The 23201-nt window shown below is 41.3% G+C and overlaps 1 protein-coding gene across 3 annotated transcripts in view; it reads right to left on the reverse strand.

Moving 5' to 3' along the window:
• Positions 1-16673: 16673 nt before the first annotated feature.
• The window catches only part of LOC306703383 (LIM domain-binding protein 3-like), a 37326-nt gene continuing 30798 nt past the window's right edge, over positions 16674-23201 (reverse strand). For all 3 annotated transcript variants that reach the window (XM_079169341.1, XM_079169342.1, XM_079169340.1), the window contains 6 exons: positions 21996-22312; positions 21553-21916; positions 20825-21005; positions 20488-20608; positions 20283-20398; positions 16674-20015 (listed from right to left, as the gene is read on the reverse strand). In XM_079169341.1, coding sequence (XP_079025467.1) covers positions 19926-20015; positions 20283-20398; positions 20488-20608; positions 20825-21005; positions 21553-21916; positions 21996-22312 — 1189 coding nt within the window. In that variant the 3' untranslated portion in view covers positions 16674-19925. The remainder of the gene's footprint in view (positions 20016-20282; positions 20399-20487; positions 20609-20824; positions 21006-21552; positions 21917-21995; positions 22313-23201) is intronic.

The following is a 23201-nucleotide window of genomic DNA, read 5'->3' on the forward strand; positions in this document are numbered from 1 at the left end:
AGCCACAGCACCTCTGGGAAGATGTTTTTCACCAATTTTAAACAGTCGTTATTTTTCTCAAATATGAGAGCAAAAAGTTGAAGTCGAAAAGACCAGGGAGGGGAGGCGCTGCTGGGATTTGAACCCAGGATCTCCTGTTTACAAGACAGGCACTTTGACCAACTAAGCCACAGCGCCTCTATGAAGGACTTTTTCACAAAATGTAAACGGTCAATCATATTCTCAAATATGAGAGCAAAAAGTTGAAGTCAACGCTACCCGTGAGAGGCTCCGCTGACATTTGAACCCAGGATCTTCTGTTTACTAGACAGGCACTTTGACCAACTAAGCCACAGCGGCTGACTTTTCCACAGATTTTGAACCTTCGTTCATATCCACAAATATGAAACTATAAGGTTGGAACCTACGCCACTTTATAAATGGCATTCCTGGAAATATTTCACACAAAGGATTCATTATGACCTTTTTTTTCAGAGCTCAGACTACACTCCTCTTTGAGGCACTGCTGGGATTTGAACCCAGGATCTCCTGTTTACGAGACAGGCACTTTGACCAACTACGCCACAGCGCCTCTGGAAAGGTCTTTTTCACCAATTTTAAACAGTCGTTAATTATCTCAAATATGAGAGCAAAAAATTGAACTCACCACTACCCGGGAGAGGCACTGCTGGGATTTGAACCCAGGATCTCCTGTTTACTAGACAGGCACTTTGACCAACTAAGCCACAGCGCCTCTGGCAAGGTCTTTTTCACCAATTTTAAATAATCTTTAATTTTCCCAAATATGAGAGCAAAAAGTTCAATTCAACACTACCCGTGAGAGGCCCTGCTGGGATTTGAACCCAGGATCTCCTGTTTACTAGACAGGCACTTTGACCAACTAAGCCACAGCGCCTCTGGCAAGGTCTTTTTCACCAATTTTAAATAATCTTTAATTTTCTCAAATATGAGAGCAAAAAGTTCAATTCAACACTACCCGTGAGAGGCCCTGCTGGGATTTGAACCCAGGATCTCCTGTTTACGAGACAGGCACTTTGACCAACTAAGCCACAGCACCTCTGGGAAGATGTTTTTCACCAATTTTAAACAGTCGTTATTTTTCTCAAATATGACAGCAAAAAGTTGAAGTCGAAAAGACCAGGGAGGGGAGGCGCTGCTGGGATTTGAACCCAGGATCTCCTGTTTACTAGACAGGCACTTTGACCAACTAAGCCACAGAGCCTCTATGAAGGACTTTTTCACAAAATGTAAACGGTCAATCATATTCTCAAATATGAGAGCAAAAAATTGAAGTCAGGACTAACTGGGAGAGGCACTGCTGGGATTTGAACCCAGGATCTCCTGTTTACTAGACAGGCACTTTGACCAACTAAGCCACAGCGCCTCTGGCAAGGTCTTTTTCACCAATTTTAAATAATCTTTAATTTTCTCAAATATGAGAGCAAAAAGTTCAATTCAACACTACCCGTGAGAGGCACTGCTGGGATTTGAACCCAGGATCTCCTGTTTACAAGACAGGCACTTTGACCAACTAAGCCACAGCGCCTCTATGAAGGACTTTTTCACAAAATGTAAACGGTCAATCATATTCTCAAATATGAGAGCAAAAAGTTGAAGTCAACGCTACCCGTGAGAGGCTCCGCTGACATTTGAACCCAGGATCTTCTGTTTACTAGACAGGCACTTTGACCAATTAAGCCACAGCGGCTGACTTTTCCACAGATTTTGAACCTTCGTTCATATCCATAAATATGAAACTATAAGGTTGGAACCTACGCCACTTTATAAATGGCATTCCTGGAAATATTTCACACTAAGGATTCATTATGACCTTTTTTTTCAGAGCTCAGACTACACTCCTCTTTGAGGCCCTGCTGGGATTTGAACCCAGGATCTCCTGTTTACTAGACAGGCACTTTGACCAACTAAGCCACAGCACCTCTTGAAAGATGTTTTTCACCAATTTTAAACAGTCGTTAATTATCTCAAATATGAGAGCAAAAAATTGAAGTCAACACTACCCGGGAGAGGCACTGCTGGGATTTGAACCCAGGATCTCCTGTTTACTAGACAGGCACTTTGACCAACTAAGCCACAGCACCTCTGGGAAGATGTTTTTCACCAATTTTAAACAGTCGTTATTTTTCTCAAATATGACAGCAAAAAGTTGAAGTCGAAAAGACCAGGGAGGGGAGGCGCTGCTGGGATTTGAACCCAGGATCTCCTGTTTACTAGACAGGCACTTTGACCAACTAAGCCACAGCGCCTCTGGAAAGGTCTATTTCACCAATGTTAAACAGTCGTTAATTTTCTCAAATATGAGAGCAAAAAGTTCAATTCAACACTACCTGTGAGAGGCACTGCTGGGATTTGAACCCAGGATCTCCTGTTTACAAGACAGGCACTTTGACCAACTAAGCCACAGAGCCTCTATGAAGGACTTTTTCACAAAATGCAAACGGTCAATCATATTCTCAAATATGAGAGCAAAAAATTGAAGTCAGGACTAACTGGGAGAGGCACTGCTGGGATTTGAACCCAGGATCTCCTGTTTACTAGACAGGCACTTTGACCAACTAAGCCACAGCGCCTCTGGCAAGGTCTTTTTCACCAATTTTAAATAATCTTTAATTTTCTCAAATATGAGAGCAAAAAGTTCAATTCAACACTACCCGTGAGAGGCACTGCTGGGATTTGAACCCAGGATCTCCTGTTTACAAGACAGGCACTTTGACCAACTAAGCCACAGCGCCTCTATGAAGGACTTTTTCACAAAATGTAAACGGTCAATCATATTCTCAAATATGAGAGCAAAAAGTTGAAGTCAACGCTACCCGTGAGAGGCTCCGCTGACATTTGAACCCAGGATCTTCTGTTTACTAGACAGGCACTTTGACCAACTAAGCCACAGCGGCTGACTTTTCCACAGATTTTGAACCTTCGTTCATATCCACAAATATGAAACTATAAGGTTGGAACCTACGCCACTTTATAAATGGCATTCCTGGAAATATTTCACACAAAGGATTCATTATGACCTTTTTTTTTAGAGCTCAGACTACACTCCTCTTTGAGGCACTGCTGGGATTTGAACCCAGGATCTCCTGTTTACTAGACAGGCACTTTGACCAACTAAGCCACAGCACCTCTGGAAAGATGTTTTTCACCAATTTTAAACAGTCGTTAATTATCTCAAATATGAGAGCAAAAAATTGAAGTCAACACTACCCGGGAGAGGCACTGCTGGGATTTGAACCCAGGATCTCCTGTTTACTAGACAGGCACTTTGACCAACTAAGCCACAGCGCCTCTGGCAAGGTCTTTTTCACCAATTTTAAATAATCTTTAATTTTCCCAAATATGAGAGCAAAAAGTTCAATTCAACACTACCCGTGAGAGGCCCTGCTGGGATTTGAACCCAGGATCTCCTGTTTACTAGACAGGCACTTTGACCAACTAAGCCACAGCGCCTCTGGCAAGGTCTTTTTCACCAATTTTAAATAATCTTTAATTTTCTCAAATATGAGAGCAAAAAGTTCAATTCAACACTACCCGTGAGAGGCCCTGCTGGGATTTGAACCCAGGATCTCCTGTTTACGAGACAGGCACTTTGACCAACTAAGCCACAGCACCTCTGGGAAGATGTTTTTCACCAATTTTAAACAGTCGTTATTTTTCTCAAATATGACAGCAAAAAGTTGAAGTCGAAAAGACCAGGGAGGGGAGGCGCTGCTGGGATTTGAACCCAGGATCTCCTGTTTACTAGACAGGCACTTTGACCAACTAAGCCACAGAGCCTCTATGAAGGACTTTTTCACAAAATGTAAACGGTCAATCATATTCTCAAATATGAGAGCAAAAAATTGAAGTCAGGACTAACTGGGAGAGGCACTGCTGGGATTTGAACCCAGGATCTCCTGTTTACTAGACAGGCACTTTGACCAACTAAGCCACAGCGCCTCTGGCAAGGTCTTTTTCACCAATTTTAAATAATCTTTAATTTTCTCAAATATGAGAGCAAAAAGTTCAATTCAACACTACCCGTGAGAGGCACTGCTGGGATTTGAACCCAGGATCTCCTGTTTACAAGACAGGCACTTTGACCAACTAAGCCACAGCGCCTCTATGAAGGACTTTTTCACAAAATGTAAACGGTCAATCATATTCTCAAATATGAGAGCAAAAAGTTGAAGTCAACGCTACCCGTGAGAGGCTCCGCTGACATTTGAACCCAGGATCTTCTGTTTACTAGACAGGCACTTTGACCAATTAAGCCACAGCGGCTGACTTTTCCACAGATTTTGAACCTTCGTTCATATCCATAAATATGAAACTATAAGGTTGGAACCTACGCCACTTTATAAATGGCATTCCTGGAAATATTTCACACTAAGGATTCATTATGACCTTTTTTTTCAGAGCTCAGACTACACTCCTCTTTGAGGCCCTGCTGGGATTTGAACCCAGGATCTCCTGTTTACTAGACAGGCACTTTGACCAACTAAGCCACAGCACCTCTTGAAAGATGTTTTTCACCAATTTTAAACAGTCGTTAATTATCTCAAATATGAGAGCAAAAAATTGAAGTCAACACTACCCGGGAGAGGCACTGCTGGGATTTGAACCCAGGATCTCCTGTTTACTAGACAGGCACTTTGACCAACTAAGCCACAGCACCTCTGGGAAGATGTTTTTCACCAATTTTAAACAGTCGTTATTTTTCTCAAATATGACAGCAAAAAGTTGAAGTCGAAAAGACCAGGGAGGGGAGGCGCTGCTGGGATTTGAACCCAGGATCTCCTGTTTACTAGACAGGCACTTTGACCAACTAAGCCACAGCGCCTCTGGAAAGGTCTATTTCACCAATGTTAAACAGTCGTTAATTTTCTCAAATATGAGAGCAAAAAGTTCAATTCAACACTACCTGTGAGAGGCACTGCTGGGATTTGAACCCAGGATCTCCTGTTTACAAGACAGGCACTTTGACCAACTAAGCCACAGAGCCTCTATGAAGGACTTTTTCACAAAATGTAAACGGTCAATCATATTCTCAAATATGAGAGCAAAAAATTGAAGTCAGGACTAACTGGGAGAGGCACTGCTGGGATTTGAACCCAGGATCTCCTGTTTACTAGACAGGCACTTTGACCAACTAAGCCACAGCGCCTCTGGCAAGGTCTTTTTCACCAATTTTAAATAATCTTTAATTTTCTCAAATATGAGAGCAAAAAGTTCAATTCAACACTACCCGTGAGAGGCACTGCTGGGATTTGAACCCAGGATCTCCTGTTTACAAGACAGGCACTTTGACCAACTAAGCCACAGCGCCTCTATGAATGACTTTTTCACAAAATGTAAACGGTCAATCATATTCTCAAATATGAGAGCAAAAAGTTGAAGTCAACGCTACCCGTGAGAGGCTCCGCTGACATTTGAACCCAGGATCTTCTGTTTACTAGACAGGCACTTTGACCAACTAAGCCACAGCGGCTGACTTTTCCACAGATTTTGAACCTTCGTTCATATCCACAAATATGAAACTATAAGGTTGGAACCTACGCCACTTTATAAATGGCATTCCTGGAAATATTTCACACAAAGGATTCATTATGACCTTTTTTTTTAGAGCTCAGACTACACTCCTCTTTGAGGCACTGCTGGGATTTGAACCCAGGATCTCCTGTTTACTAGACAGGCACTTTGACCAACTAAGCCACAGCGCCTCTGGAAAGGTCTATTTCACCAATGTTAAACAGTCGTTAATTTTCTCAAATATGAGAGCAAAAATTTCAATTCAACACTACCTGTGAGAGGCACTGCTGGGATTTGAACCCAGGATCTCCTGTTTACAAGACAGGCACTTTGACCAACTAAGCCACAGAGCCTCTATGTAGGACTTTTTCACAAAATGTAAACGGTCAATCATATTCTCAAATATGAGAGCAAAAAATTGAAGTCAGGACTAACTGGGAGAGGCACTGCTGGGATTTGAACCCAGGATCTCCTGTTTACTAGACAGGCACTTTGACCAACTAAGCCACAGCGCCTCTGGCAAGGTCTTTTTCACCAATTTTAAATAATCTTTAATTTTCTCAAATATGAGAGCAAAAAGTTCAATTCAACACTACCCGTGAGAGGCACTGCTGGGATTTGAACCCAGGATCTCCTGTTTACGAGACAGGCACTTTGACCAACTAAGCCACAGCGCCTCTGGAAAAGTCTTTTTCACCAATTTTAAACAGTCGTTAATTATCTCAAATATGAGAGCAAAAAATTGAAGTCAACACTACCCGGGAGAGGCACTGCTGGGATTTGAACCCAGGATCTCCTGTTTACTAGACAGGCACTTTGACCAACTAAGCCAAAGCGCCTCTGGCAAGGTCTTTTTCACCAATTGTAAATAATCTTTCATTTTCTCAAATATGAGAGCAAAAAGTTCAATTCAACACTACCCGTGAGAGGCCCTGCTGGGATTTGAACCCAGGATCTCCTGTTTACTAGACAGGCACTTTGACCAACTAAGCCACAGCGCCTCTGGCAAGGTCTTTTTCACCAATTTTAAATAATCTTTAATTTTCTCAAATATGAGAGCAAAAAGTTCAATTCAGCACTACCCGTGAGAGGCACTGCTGGGATTTGAACCCAGGATCTCCTGTTTACGAGACAGGCACTTTGACCAACTAAGCCACAGCGCCACTACGAAGGACTTTTTCACAAAATGTAAATGTCGTTCATTTTCTCAAATAAGACAGCAAAAAGTTAAAGTTGAAATGATCCATGAGAGGCACTGCTGGGATTTGAACCCAGGATCTCCTGTTTACTAGACAGGCACTTTGACCAACTAAGCCACAGCGCCTCTGGAAAGGTCTATTTCACCAATGTTAAACAGTCGTTAATTTTCTCAAATATGAGAGCAAAAAGTTCAATTCAACACTACCCGTGAGAGGCACTGCTGGGATTTGAACCCAGGATCTCCTGTTTACAAGACAGGCACTTTGACCAACTAAGCCACAGAGCCTCTATGAAGGACTTTTTCACAAAATGTAAACGGTCAATCATATTCTCAAATATGAGAGCAAAAAATTGAAGTCAGGACTAACTGGGAGAGGCACTGCTGGGATTTGAACCCAGGATCTCCTGTTTACTAGACAGGCACTTTGACCAACTAAGCCACAGCGCCTCTGGCAAGGTCTTTTTCACCAATTTTAAATAATCTTTAATTTTCTCAAATATGAGAGCAAAAAGTTCAATTCAACACTACCCGTGAGAGGCACTGCTGGGATTTGAACCCAGGATCTCCTGTTTACAAGACAGGCACTTTGACCAACTAAGCCACAGCGCCTCTATGAAGGACTATTTCACAAAATGTAAACGGTCAATCATATTCTCAAATATGAGAGCAAAAAGTTGAAGTCAACACTACCCGTGAGAGGCTCCGCTGACATTTGAACCCAGGATCTTCTGTTTACTAGACAGGCACTTTGACCAACTAAGCCACAGCGGCTGACTTTTCCACAGATTTTGAACCTTCGTTCATATCCACAAATATGAAACTATAAGGTTGGAACCTACGCCACTTTATAAATGGCATTCCTGGAAATATTTCACACAAAGGATTCATTATGACCTTTTTTTTCAGAGCTCAGACTACACTCCTCTTTGAGGCACTGCTGGGATTTGAACCCAGGATCTCCTGTTTACTAGACAGGCACTTTGACCAACTAAGCCACAGCACCTCTGGAAAGATGTTTTTCACCAATTTTAAACAGTCGTTAATTATCTCAAATATGAGAGCAAAAAATTGAAGTCAACACTACCCGTGAGAGGCACTGCTGGGATTTGAACCCAGGATCTCCTGTTTACAAGACAGGCACTTTGACCAACTAAGCCACAGCACCTCTGGGAAGATGTTTTTCACCAATTTTAAACAGTCGTTATTTTTCTCAAATATGAGAGCAAAAAGTTGAAGTCGAAAAGACCAGGGAGGGGAGGCACTGCTGGGATTTGAACCCAGGATCTCCTGTTTACTAGACAGGCACTTTGACCAACTAAGCCACAGCGCCTCTGGCAAGGTCTTTTTCACCAATTTTAAATAATCTTTAATTTTCTCAAATATGAGAGCAAAAAGTTCAATTCAACACTACCCGTGAGAGGCCCTGCTGGGATTTGAACCCAGGATCTCCTGTTTACGAGACAGGCACTTTGACCAACTAAGCCACAGCGCCACTACGAAGGACTTTTTCACAAAATGTAAATGTCGTTCATTTTCTCAAATATGACAGCAAAAAGTTGAAGTTGAAACGATCCATGAGAGGCACTGCTGGGATTTGAACCCAGGATCTCCTGTTTACGAAACAGGCACTTTGACCAACTAAGCCACAACGCCTCTGGAAAGGTCTATTTCACCAATGTTAAACAGTCGTTAATTTTCTCAAATATGAGAGCAAAAAGTTCAATTCAACACTACCCGTGAGAGGCACTGCTGGGATTTGAACCCAGGATCGCCTGTTTACAAGACAGGCACTTTGACCAACTAAGCCACAGAGCCTCTATGAAGGACTTTTTCACAAAATGTAAACGGTCAATCATATTCTCAAATATGAGAGCAAAAAATTGAAGTCAGGACTAACTAAGAGAGGCACTGCTGGGATTTGAACCCAGGATCTCCTGTTTACTAGACAGGCACTTTGACCAACTAAGCCACAGCGCCTCTGGCAAGGTCTTTTTCACCAATTTTAAATAATCTTTAATTTTCTCAAATATGAGAGCAAAAAGTCCAATTCAACACTACCCGTGAGAGGCACTGCTGGGATTTGAACCCAGGATCTCCTGTTTACAAGACAGGCACTTTGACCAACTAAGCCACAGCGCCTCTATGAAGGACTTTTTCACAAAATGTAAACGGTCAATCATATTCTCAAATATGAGAGCAAAAAGTTGAAGTCAACGCTACCCGTGAGAGGCTCCGCTGACATTTGAACCCAGGATCTTCTGTTTACTAGACAGGCACTTTGACCAACTAAGCCACAGCGGCTGACTTTTCCACAGATTTTGAACCTTCGTTCATATCCACAAATATGAAACTATAAGGTTGGAACCTACGCCACTTTATAAATGGCATTCCTTGAAATATTTCACACAAAGGATTCATTATGACCTTTTTTTTCAGAGCTCAGACTACACTCCTCTTTGAGGCACTGCTGGGATTTGAACCCAGGATCTCCTGTTTACGAGACAGGCACTTTGACCAACTAAGCCACAGAGCCTCTATGAAGGACTTTTTCACAAAATGTAAACGGTCAATCATATTCTCAAATATGAGAGCAAAAAATTGAAGTCAGGACTAACTGGGAGAGGCACTGCTGGGATTTGAACCCAGGATCTCCTGTTTACTAGACAGGCACTTTGACCAACTAAGCCACAGCGCCTCTGGCAAGGTCTTTTTCACCAATTTTAAATAATCTTTAATTTTCTCAAATATGAGAGCAAAAAGTTCAATTCAACACTACCCGTGAGAGGCACTGCTGGGATTTGAACCCAGGATCTCCTGTTTACAAGACAGGCACTTTGACCAACTAAGCCACAGCGCCTCTATGAAGGACTATTTCACAAAATGTAAACGGTCAATCATATTCTCAAATATGAGAGCAAAAAGTTGAAGTCAACACTACCCGTGAGAGGCTCCGCTGACATTTGAACCCAGGATCTTCTGTTTACTAGACAGGCACTTTGACCAACTAAGCCACAGCGGCTGACTTTTCCACAGATTTTGAACCTTCGTTCATATCCACAAATATGAAACTATAAGGTTGGAACCTACGCCACTTTATAAATGGCATTCCTGGAAATATTTCACACAAAGGATTCATTATGACCTTTTTTTTCAGAGCTCAGACTACACTCCTCTTTGAGGCACTGCTGGGATTTGAACCCAGGATTTCCTGTTTACTAGACAGGCACTTTGACCAACTAAGCCACAGCACCTCTGGAAAGATGTTTTTCACCAATTTTAAACAGTCGTTAATTATCTCAAATATGAGAGCAAAAAATTGAAGTCAACACTACCCGTGAGAGGCACTGCTGGGATTTGAACCCAGGATCTCCTGTTTACAAGACAGGCACTTTGACCAACTAAGCCACAGCGCCTCTGGCAAGGTCTTTTTCACCAATTTTAAATAATCTTTAATTTTCTCAAATATGAGAGCAAAAAGTTCAATTCAACACTACCCGTGAGAGGCCCTGCTGGGATTTGAACCCAGGATCTCCTGTTTACGAGACAGGCACTTTGACCAACTAAGCCACAGCGCCACTACGAAGGACTTTTTCACAAAATGTAAATGTCGTTCATTTTCTCAAATATGACAGCAAAAAGTTGAAGTTGAAACGATCCATGAGAGGCACTGCTGGGATTTGAACCCAGGATCTCCTGTTTACGAAACAGGCACTTTGACCAACTAAGCCACAACGCCTCTGGAAAGGTCTATTTCACCAATGTTAAACAGTCGTTAATTTTCTCAAATATGAGAGCAAAAAGTTCAATTCAACACTACCCGTGAGAGGCACTGCTGGGATTTGAACCCAGGATCGCCTGTTTACAAGACAGGCACTTTGACCAACTAAGCCACAGAGCCTCTATGAAGGACTTTTTCACAAAATGTAAACGGTCAATCATATTCTCAAATATGAGAGCAAAAAATTGAAGTCAGGACTAACTAAGAGAGGCACTGCTGGGATTTGAACCCAGGATCTCCTGTTTACTAGACAGGCACTTTGACCAACTAAGCCACAGCGCCTCTGGCAAGGTCTTTTTCACCAATTTTAAATAATCTTTAATTTTCTCAAATATGAGAGCAAAAAGTCCAATTCAACACTACCCGTGAGAGGCACTGCTGGGATTTGAACCCAGGATCTCCTGTTTACAAGACAGGCACTTTGACCAACTAAGCCACAGCGCCTCTATGAAGGACTTTTTCACAAAATGTAAACGGTCAATCATATTCTCAAATATGAGAGCAAAAAGTTGAAGTCAACGCTACCCGTGAGAGGCTCCGCTGACATTTGAACCCAGGATCTTCTGTTTACTAGACAGGCACTTTGACCAACTAAGCCACAGCGGCTGACTTTTCCACAGATTTTGAACCTTCGTTCATATCCACAAATATGAAACTATAAGGTTGGAACCTACGCCACTTTATAAATGGCATTCCTTGAAATATTTCACACAAAGGATTCATTATGACCTTTTTTTTCAGAGCTCAGACTACACTCCTCTTTGAGGCACTGCTGGGATTTGAACCCAGGATCTCCTGTTTACGAGACAGGCACTTTGACCAACTAAGCCACAGAGCCTCTATGAAGGACTTTTTCACAAAATGTAAACGGTCAATCATATTCTCAAATATGAGAGCAAAAAATTGAAGTCAGGACTAACTGGGAGAGGCACTGCTGGGATTTGAACCCAGGATCTCCTGTTTACTAGACAGGCACTTTGACCAACTAAGCCACAGCGCCTCTGGCAAGGTCTTTTTCACCAATTTTAAATAATCTTTAATTTTCTCAAATATGAGAGCAAAAAGTTCAATTCAACACTACCCGTGAGAGGCACTGCTGGGATTTGAACCCAGGATCTCCTGTTTACAAGACAGGCACTTTGACCAACTAAGCCACAGCGCCTCTATGAAGGACTATTTCACAAAATGTAAACGGTCAATCATATTCTCAAATATGAGAGCAAAAAGTTGAAGTCAACACTACCCGTGAGAGGCTCCGCTGACATTTGAACCCAGGATCTTCTGTTTACTAGACAGGCACTTTGACCAACTAAGCCACAGCGGCTGACTTTTCCACAGATTTTGAACCTTCGTTCATATCCACAAATATGAAACTATAAGGTTGGAACCTACGCCACTTTATAAATGGCATTCCTGGAAATATTTCACACAAAGGATTCATTATGACCTTTTTTTTCAGAGCTCAGACTACACTCCTCTTTGAGGCACTGCTGGGATTTGAACCCAGGATTTCCTGTTTACTAGACAGGCACTTTGACCAACTAAGCCACAGCACCTCTGGAAAGATGTTTTTCACCAATTTTAAACAGTCGTTAATTATCTCAAATATGAGAGCAAAAAATTGAAGTCAACACTACCCGTGAGAGGCACTGCTGGGATTTGAACCCAGGATCTCCTGTTTACAAGACAGGCACTTTGACCAACTAAGCCACAGCGCCTCTATGAAGGACTTTTTCACAAAATGTAAACGGTCAATCATATTCTCAAATATGAGAGCAAAAAGTTGAAGTCAACACTACCCGTGAGAGGCTCCGCTGACATTTGAACCCACGATCTTCTGTTTACTAGACAGGCACTTTGACCAATTAAGCCACAGCGGCTGACTTTTCCACAGATTTTGAACCTTCGTTCATATCCACAAATATGAAACTATAAGGTTGGAACCTACGCCACTTTATAAATGGCATTCCTGGAAATATTTCACAAAAAGGATTCATTATGACCTTTTTTTTCAGAGCTCAGACTACACTCCTCTTTGAGGCACTGCTGGGATTTGAACCCAGGATCTCCTGTTTACTAGACAGGCACTTTGACCAACTAAGCCACAGCACCTCTGGAAAGATGTTTTTCACCAATTTTAAACAGTCGTTAATTATCTCAAATATGAGAGCAAAAAATTGAAGTCAACACTACCCGGGAGAGGCACTGCTGGGATTTGAACCCAGGATCTCCTGTTTACTAGACAGGCACTTTGACCAACTAAGCCACAGCACCTCTGGGAAGATGTTTTTCACCAATTTTAAACAGTCGTTATTTTTCTCAAATATGAGAGCAAAAAGTTGAAGTCGAAAAGACCAGGGAGGGGAGGCACTGCTGGGATTTGAACCCAGGATCTCCTGTTTACTAGACAGGCACTTTGACCAACTAAGCCACAGCGCCTCTGGCAAGGTCTTTTTCACCAATTTTAAATAATCTTTAATTTTCTCAAATATGAGAGCAAAAAGTTCAATTCAACACTACCCGTGAGAGGCCCTGCTGGGATTTGAACCCAGGATCTCCTGTTTACGAGACAGGCACTTTGACCAACTAAGCCACAGCGCCACTACGAAGGACTTTTTCACAAAATGTAAATGTCGTTCATTTTCTCAAATATGACAGCAAAAAGTTGAAGTTGAAACGATCCATGAGAGGCACTGCTGGGATTTGAACCCAGGATCTCCTGTTTACGAAACAGGCACTTTGACCAACTAAGCCACAACGCCTCTGGAAAGGTCTATTTCACCAATGTTAAACAGTCGTTAATTTTCTCAAATATGAGAGCAAAAAGTTCAATTCAACACTACCCGTGAGAGGCACTGCTGGGATTTGAACCCAGGATCTCCTGTTTACAAGACAGGCACTTTGACCAACTAAGCCACAGAGCCTCTATGAAGGACTTTTTCACAAAATGTAAACGGTCAATCATATTCTCAAATATGAGAGCAAAAAATTGAAGTCAGGACTAACTAAGAGAGGCACTGCTGGGATTTGAACCCAGGATCTCCTGTTTACTAGACAGGCACTTTGACCAACTAAGCCACAGCGCCTCTGGCAAGGTCTTTTTCACCAATTTTAAATAATCTTTAATTTTCTCAAATATGAGAGCAAAAAGTCCAATTCAACACTACCCGTGAGAGGCACTGCTGGGATTTGAACCCAGGATCTCCTGTTTACAAGACAGGCACTTTGACCAACTAAGCCACAGCGCCTCTATGAAGGACTTTTTCACAAAATGTAAACGGTCAATCATATTCTCAAATATGAGAGCAAAAAGTTGAAGTCAACGCTACCCGTGAGAGGCTCCGCTGACATTTGAACCCAGGATCTTCTGTTTACTAGACAGGCACTTTGACCAACTAAGCCACAGCGGCTGACTTTTCCACAGATTTTGAACCTTCGTTCATATCCACAAATATGAAACTATAAGGTTGGAACCTACGCCACTTTATAAATGGCATTCCTTGAAATATTTCACACAAAGGATTCATTATGACCTTTTTTTTCAGAGCTCAGACTACACTCCTCTTTGAGGCACTGCTGGGATTTGAACCCAGGATCTCCTGTTTACTAGACAGGCACTTTGACCAACTAAGCCACAGCACCTCTGGAAAGATGTTTTTCACCAATTTTAAACAGTCGTTAATTATCTCAAATATGAGAGCAAAAAATTGAAGTCAACACTACCCGGGAGAGGCACTGCTGGGATTTGAACCCAGGATCTCCTGTTTACTAGACAGGCACTTTGACCAACTAAGCCACAGCGCCTCTGGCAAGGTCTTTTTCACCAATTTTAAATAATCTTTAATTTTCTCAAATATGAGAGCAAAAAGTTCAATTCAACACTACCCGTGAGAGGCCCTGCTGGGATTTGAACCCAGGATCTCCTGTTTACGAGACAGGCACTTTGACCAACTAAGCCACAGCGCCACTACGAAGGACTTTTTCATAAAATGTAAATGTCGTTCATTTTCTCAAATATGACAGCAAAAAGTTGAAGTTGAAACGATCCATGAGAGGCACTGCTGGGATTTGAACCCAGGATCTCCTGTTTACGAGACAGGCACTTTGACCAACTAAGCCACAACGCCTCTGGAAAGGTCTATTTCACCAATGTTAAACAGTCGTTAATTTTCTCAAATATGAGAGCAAAAAGTTCAATTCAACACTACCCGTGAGAGGCACTGCTGGGATTTGAACCCAGGATCTCCTGTTTACAAGACAGGCACTTTGACCAACTAAGCCACAGAGCCTCTATGAAGGACTTTTTCACAAAATGTAAACGGTCAATCATATTCTCAAATATGAGAGCAAAAAATTGAAGTCAGGACTAACTGGGAGAGGAACTGCTGGGATTTGAACCCAGGATCTTCTGTTTACTAGACAGGCACTTTGACCAACTAAGCAACAGCGCCTCTGGCAAGGTCTTTTTCACCAATTTTAAATAATCTTTAATTTTCTCAAATATGAGAGCAAAAAGTCCAATTCAACACTACCCGTGAGAGGCACTGCTGGGATTTGAACCCAGGATCTCCTGTTTACAAGACAGGAACTTTGACCAACTAAGCCACAGCGCCTCTATGAAGGACTTTTTCACAAAATGTAAACGGTCAATCATATTCTCAAATATGAGAGCAAAAAATGTAAGTCAAAATTACCCAAGAGAGGCAGTGCTGGGATTTGAACCTAGGATCTCCTGTTTACAAGACAAGCACTCTGACCAACTAAGCCACAGCGGCTGACTTTTCCACAGACTTTGAACCTTCGTTCATATCCACAAATATGAAACTATAAGGTTGGAACCTACGCCACTTTGTAAATGGCACTGTTGGAAATATTTCACACAAAGGATTCATTATGACCTTTTTTATCCAGGCTCGGACTACACTCCTCTTTGAGGCACTGCTGGGATTTGAACCCAGGATCTTCTGTTTACGAGACAGGCACTTTGACCAACCAAGCCACAGCGCCTCTATGAAGGGCTTTTTCACAAAAGTTAAACAGTCGTTAATTTTCTCAAATATGAGCGCAAAAAGTTGAAGTCGAAAATACCAGGGAGGGGAGGCGCTGCTGGGATTTGAACCCAGGATCTCCTCTGTACAAGACAGGCACTTTAACCAACTAAGCCACAGCGCCACTGTGTTTTGACTGTTCCAGGGACTTTGAACCTTCGTTCATATACACAAATATGAAACTATAAAGTTGAAACCTACACCACTTTGTAAGCTGCACTGCTGGAAATATGTCACACAAAGGATTCTTTATGACCCTTTTTTTTTTAGAGCATGGGGAGCTCTTTTCTTTGAGGCGCTGCTGGGATTTAAACCCAGGTTCTCTTGTTTACAAGACAGGCACTTTGACCAACTAAGCCACAGCGCCTCCATGAAGGACTTTTTCACAAAATTTAAACGGTCATTCATATTCTCAAAAAGTTGGAGTCAAGACTACACGGGAAAGGCACTGCTGGGATTTGAACCCAGGATCTCCTGTTTACTAGACAGGCACTTTGACCAACTAAGCCACAGCTCCTCTGGAAAGGTCTCTTTCACCAATTTTAAACATTCGTTAATTTTCTCAAATATGAGAGCAATAGGAAAGGTACTGCTGGGATTTGAACTGAAGATCTCCTCTCGACTGGAACTTTGACTACAAATGCCACAGCGCTTGTGTGCATGTCTTTAGCACAAATTTCAAACCTTTGTTAATATTCACAAATACAAAACGAAAAAGTTGAAATCTTCACTGTTTTATGACAGGCACTTCTGGGATTTGAACATAGGATCTGTTCTTCTCTAATTATAAACCTTCTTTGTTCCATTTCGACAGCAATGAGACAATATTTTGTCCAAAAATACGTCACTTCAATGCTTCATCCTATAACTCTTTTTCAACAGATAAAGTTTACAAACTACTCTCCTCACTGAGGCACTGCTGGAATTTGAAGAAAAATCTTTAAAATGTGTAATTTTTCCATGGCCCTTATCCGCAGAGATCCTAAATGAATTACTCCTTTGACTCCTAAACCAAAATTAAACAGAAAGTCCTGTCAACTAAACCCAACAATCATGCAGGAGAAAGTAGCATCCTAAATAAACAAAAAAAGAAGCTTTACAGCAAATGTTTTGACGTGTTTTGAGTGCTCAATTTATTCAACTTGCAACACATATATTTATCAAATATTTAAAACCTGTTAACAAATGTAGTAAAGCAGCTGATTCTCCAACAACCAGGAGAGTCTTAATGTTACTTCAGCTTCTGTCCTTCCTTCATACTGCGGCATTAATAATGTTTCACTTTACAGCTCATTGACACCAAAACCAGTTAAAACACTCTTAATAATGTTAAACAGTGACACAGTGACACCAACACTAACCAATACGGACGTTGACTCGCTCCACATGCTGTGACAAGCTGTGACGTTCTGCATGCACACATTCACCCTCTGAAAAATACACAAACTGTATAAAATACTCAAATGAAAAACTGTACACCAGCACACAAACACATCACAACTGTCCAAGTGAGTGTGTGCCAGTCAGACAGACAGATCAAGGAGTGGCCTAAGGCACAATACACTGCAGGAAGTATGAACAAGCTTCCCCACATAAACTTGTGTCAAAGTAAATTTAAGTTAATCTGAAAAAAACATATTTCTTAAACCAAAAAGTCCTCCCGTTCTAAATCATGTATTCAGTGTACCCGAGGCTCTGTTCACACTGTAAAAACATCAGATCTGATGCTGTACGATCACAGGATGTGTTGACACTTCATGATAAAGGTGAACCAGGCGGTTTAAATTTTTTTCACCTTCAACAGAGCATCATTCAACGTACCTGGAACAAATAAAGACAGGATCTGAAATGGATCATGTTTTTTGTTGCAGTTTGTTGAGCTGCAGTTCTTCTGACGGCCAACAGATGCTGTTAAAAACACTATCCTCGTATTTAAGTGAAAGGGAAACCCACCCAATTTCTCTTTATAAATACAAGGCAATAAAAAGTTCAGCTCACAGGCAATATCACCTTTTCTAAGTACATCTGAGTGCAGACTTTGAATGTGGCAGGCTGAAAACACCTGTCCAGGTGTTCAGTTTAAAATATATGACACATATATCGATCACAGACAGATATTGCCCTAAAGAGTTGGTCGAGACCAAAAACGGAGCTAAAAGAGAGTCAAGATTGTACTTACATTCATCAGCTGGACACAAACATCCTTTGCTGTCCCAGAAGTTACATTGTTTTAGATCTTGTGTGCACAAGATAAAAGAAATAAAATCTATAATATTTTGGGACTTGAGGGCCTTCCTGTAATAGACATTGAATAAAACAGTCTAAAGGCATGAGGTTTGAACAGAGCCATGAAGTGGCCTTGTCATGAAAAATGCCACCCTGATAAACATTCAAGCTCTTACAGTTCAGGACAACAACAAACATTAACACAATAAATATACAAAATAAAGACTATATCAACACATAACATCCAGAAGACAAATTAAACAACTATTAATTTGATTAGCACCGAACACAGCAGTGATGATATATTAGCTTTTAAATAAATATCAAACTGACGAGTAGTCTATTAATATGAAATTCAAGGTTATTTGTTGCACAGTAACACCTACTGTACGTGAATTCAGAGAGGGATTAGTAGTTACACTCCACATCACATCATCAGACACCATCCACACTCTGCAGCAGCCAGGGGTTCACCTGGATAAACATATACACTGAAATACTGTCTTTCTGAATCAAACACACTCTGTATAGGTGAAAAATGGTGGTTAAAACTATATATTTGAGTCTCTTCGTCATCGTTTTCTGACTCTTTGTAGTTATTTGGCATCTCTACGTGGCTGTTTTGTGTCTCTATTGTGGTATTGTGTCTCTATTTAGTGGTTTTGTGTGTCCTTTAGTTGTTTTCTGTCCCTTTGTAGTCGTTTAGCAGCTATATGTATCTTTATGCGTCTCTATGGAGTTGTTTTGTGCCTATTTGTGGTCATTTTGGGTCTGGGTACTCTCACAGTATCATTGTGCATTTCGACTTGTTTTTCATATTCGACCACACAGGTGAACCTGCTGGAATGAGGAACCACCTGGTCATGTTACATTCATTGCCAGTCTCACTTCTAACAGCATGTCAGATAAGGCTTCTTCATGGGCTGCTCTGAGGTTAATTTTACTGTCACACAGCTGCAGGAAACAAACTGTTAAAAAATGTAAAAGTAATGCTTTAGTGTTTTATCTGCTGCTCTGAAAAAACAATGAACTGAAGTTTGAGGACATTTTAGCTTCTATACAGGCTGTGATTTTAAATCGCAGTGAACTGAACCAAACATTAATACAATATTTTTGTTAGTTTAGTTAAGTGAAAAAAAAGCATTCAAAAAACCTAAAAAGGTCTGAATCAAAATAGGCACATCACTGAGTCAAGTCCAAGATATGATGAGAACAATATTCTGGAGACAAACTACCGTTTTGCAGTTCAAGCTTATGGAGTCTCCAGTGTGCCACTAGAACAATCATATAATTCCCAGGATTTATATGTTATAATCAAATTATAAATGTATACATATAAAAAACAATTATAAAGAAATTAATTCAAAATATCATTGTAAAAATAACAAAACTTAAAAAAGAAAAAAAAATTATTAAATCTAGCAAGCAATAAATGTATTTACTTATTTTGTCTTTACAAATGAAATAGTAGTTTAATTTTAAAATAGATCAATTTTAAAAGAATTTTTAAATGAAAGAATTTTTTTCATCATTTAAAGTGAATTACTGATGTAGATTTACAATTATATATTTGGTGCTTTTGTCCAACGCGACATACAAATGAGGTGCAATCCCAGCAAATGATTAGATTATCAACTATATTATTATTAATATTTCATGTAATAATATCTTTATTATAAATCTTTTTTTGTAGTATCAATTTAGTTCCATATATTTATTTTACATTTCACATTTATTAACTGATGAGAATATATACAAGTTATTTAATTTGGCACACTCAAGACTCCAAATAAAAATTCATTTCTGAGCTGAACTGAACAACGGTCACATTGAGCACACAAGTAGTTTCTGGTAGAAAACATAAGAAAATTAAAAGAACATAATACAGTGGGTTGGATGGCAAACAGCAACAACAACATCATGACTTGTTTTTGTTTCTGTTTTGGAGCGGGATCATCAGGCAGCGTCATTTTAATTATTCATATTAATGCACAAAAAGAAAAACCAAAATGTATTTTGCATAAAGAGCCTTTACACACACATCTTGCAAAAGTTGTTGACGTTGGCTTGGGTTCGTTTTCCATGGCCGGCAGCGTTGCCCCCAGTGGCGGCCAGAGCAGCAGGTCTGCAGCTTTTTGGTCTACACGTTGATGGCGTGAGCGTGCTTCTTGCACAGAGGTTTGTCTTTCTTTGAGTAGAAAGGCTGGCCCTCAAGGTTCACATTGCAAACCTGCAGGTACAACAAATATTGCAAAGTTGTGCAAATAAATTTCACAGTGCTACTTTCTGGACAACACACAACACTACAGTTTTCAGAGGGACTTTTTCTTCGGCAGATAGATGTTCTGAATAAAAACTCGAGTGATTATTTTTATCCAGCGCAACAAAGATGTTGCTGTTGAATTATGTAAATGCGATTTTCCAAAACCTTTGAGTGCCACAAACGTAAATGTTGACTTATTTTACAGGTGAAATGATGTTTGTTTCTGTTTCTCACCGCACAGACGAAGCAGGTGTCGTGCCAGGTGTGGCCGAGAGCCTCAATGAACTTATCACCCGCTTCAACAGGGAAGTCACAGCCATGACACTTAGTGCTGAAGAGTGAGATATAATCTGACAAGAGAGAGAGAGACAGATACCATGTAACATGAAAATACAATCTGAACAGGTTATAGCCCGACCCCGTGTGAACATCTTTGTACCTTTTTCGCAGTACGGTTCTCCGTCCTCCATATGGAAGAGGCTGTTTCCGAAGGGTTTGCCGCAGGCCGCGCAAACAAAGCAGGTGGTATGCCATGTCTGCCGCAGGGCGTGCATCACTTCCTGTAACACACATGACACAACGTGTCAGACGGGCTGAAGTGTGTGTATGTATGTGTGTGTAATAGCGAGTATTTAAAGGGCCATTGCAGTGTCTTCAACCATTTGCTACTCATAATATATTATTTCCATTCCTGTTAACCTGAATGCTGTACCGCGTATATTTCAGAATGCACTGCAGGTATACAGGTGGACAGGTAGGAAAGTGGAGCATCTCACCCCCATAATCTTGGTGTTGCAGCGGGCACAGGTCGGAGCGAAGAACTCCTCGTAACAGTTCTCGCAGTAGACGTTGTTCTGCTCCTCCACGAAGCTGACGTCAGCCAGAGACATGTGGCAATAGTGACAGTGAAACTCCTCGGGGTGCCAGGACCGGCCGAGGGCCACCAGGAAGGGGCCCCTGGAAACACCAATAACAACAGGCTCTCAGGTTCAGTCAGTTGGAGGTGACATGTTTTTATGATGTTCTGACTTTAAGTTACCTGCATTCTTCTTGTTTTTCATCACTTTTAAAATTTGCATCCTTAGATGTCCAAAATAAATGAACTTAATACTTAACAACCATAATCAAATTGATTTATCATTATTAGAAACCCTTTAAACAGGAAGTCTCGTTGAGATTGAGACCTTGTTTTCAAGAGAATTATTCACAATCATAAAAAAAGCCAGAAAACTCAATCGAATAAAAACTGCCAGAGGAATAAACAAATACATCTTGAGGACAGTTATTATTAATGGAAAAATTAATGTCAATTTAAGGTAAAAAAAAAAAAAAAAGAGATTCAGTTTCACAGTGATTAGCATTATTACGGTAATATACATATTAATATACTGTACATATACCCATTCATTAAGAAAACATATTTATCTGTATGACAAAGCAGTCCAAACCAGAATACAGTGCAGCATAATATCATATATATATAATCAAAAATTGTGTAAATTACCTGATGATGCTGTTACAGGACCCACACAGAGGCGTGCGGCTGCTGGCGGCATACCTCTCCGCCCTTTGGGCCACACCCCTCGCCACAGGTGAGAATGGGGCGGGGCTTGGTGTGATGGGGGCGGGGCTAGGAGCTGCAGGTGCGGAGGGAGAGGGGTTGGGGTTGTATGTTGGAGGAGGAGGGGCGCCCTGGGGAAGAGGCTGCATCTTCATGGTGGTGGTTGTCTTACTGGGGTCGAATTTGCCGGCGAAGTTGGTGTCGGACACCCAGGGGGGTCGGTTACCGGAAGCGGGGCCACCTGGAGCCGGGGATTGGGCAGCTGCTGGAGGGCGGGACTGAAGTGGAGCAGGAGGTGGCGCTGAAGCTGGAGGAGAAGAAAACGGTTTGTGTAAAAGTTTCAAATCCAGTGAAATCACAACAATAACTGTTACAGGTGTTCTCACCTGGTTGCGAGGGGTAGATGCACGCGGTGCTGACCACCTTGGGAGGGGGAGAGCCAAGAGGGATCTGAATGGAGCTCTGTTGAGTGGGCGGGGCCTGTTGCGTGGGGGGCTGCTGGTACTGCTGTGGGATTGGCTGCTGGTACTGCTGTGGGATTGGCTGCTGGTACTGCTGCGGGATTGGCTGCTGGTACTGCTGTTGGATTGGCTGCTGATACTGCTGTTGGATTGGCTGCTGATACTGCTGCGGGATTGGCTGGTACTGCTGCGGAGGCGGGGCTTGTGGAGCCTGATGCATGGCAGGGGGCTGACCATATTGGCTAGAGAGAGATGAAAAATTGTTGATTCATCATCAGGATTTTGTGAACAGTCTGTTTTAAGCCTCCTGCAACTTTAAACTCATTAAAGAGATCAAGATGTAGTTCAAACATCAGTCTAAATGTGCACAAATTCTTACCTGACTTTCTTCAATGTGTCAGGGACCGATTTGTTAATTCGCAGGTCAAAAGTCGTCTCAGATACAGAAAACTATCTTTGACATATTAAAATGCTGTTGTATGTAATCTAGTAATTTCGATTTTCAACTTCATCATTTGACCTGCAAATCACCAAATCAGTGTTTACTGGGTTGTGTAAATCTTAGCTTTGTACAGAAAATACATACACAAGATACTTAAAAGTTAGTGGAAGTTTTAATGAAGAAAGCTGAGGAAAACCAGCCTGGAAGAAATGAGTGTCAGTATCTTCACAATTAAGATCATCTTTCAGAGCCAGTTAAAAGAGATTCAGCATGTTATTCAGCTGATGAACGGATGAAGTTGTTACTCCACAGTTACATGGTCCTGGACTGAGCGATGCACCAACGCTGGCAGGGTTAGGAGTTCGATTCCCATCAGAGTTATCCATTTTAAAATAAAGGCCTCAGTCTGCTTCAAACAAAGTGCTTGTTGGATCTTCCAACAGTGTCTGAAACTCTCTTTTTGATAGCGCAATCAGGTCGGACTCTTACTCCAACTTTACACAGAGATGATTCATTTTTCATTATTTAACTACTTCTATTATATCTATAATATATATGATAGTATATATATTGATTTAGAAATTATTTTATTTTATTGTTTGATATTCCATACTAACATGCTATTTTTCAGAATTGTGTGCATCGTTAAATGCTGCAGAAAGCGGCCGCTAAACGGGTTGCAATGTAAT

The sequence above is a fragment of the Pholis gunnellus genome (genome assembly GCF_910591455.1).
Source record: "Pholis gunnellus genome assembly, chromosome: 11".
Classification (NCBI taxonomy): domain Eukaryota; kingdom Metazoa; phylum Chordata; class Actinopteri; order Perciformes; family Pholidae; genus Pholis; species Pholis gunnellus.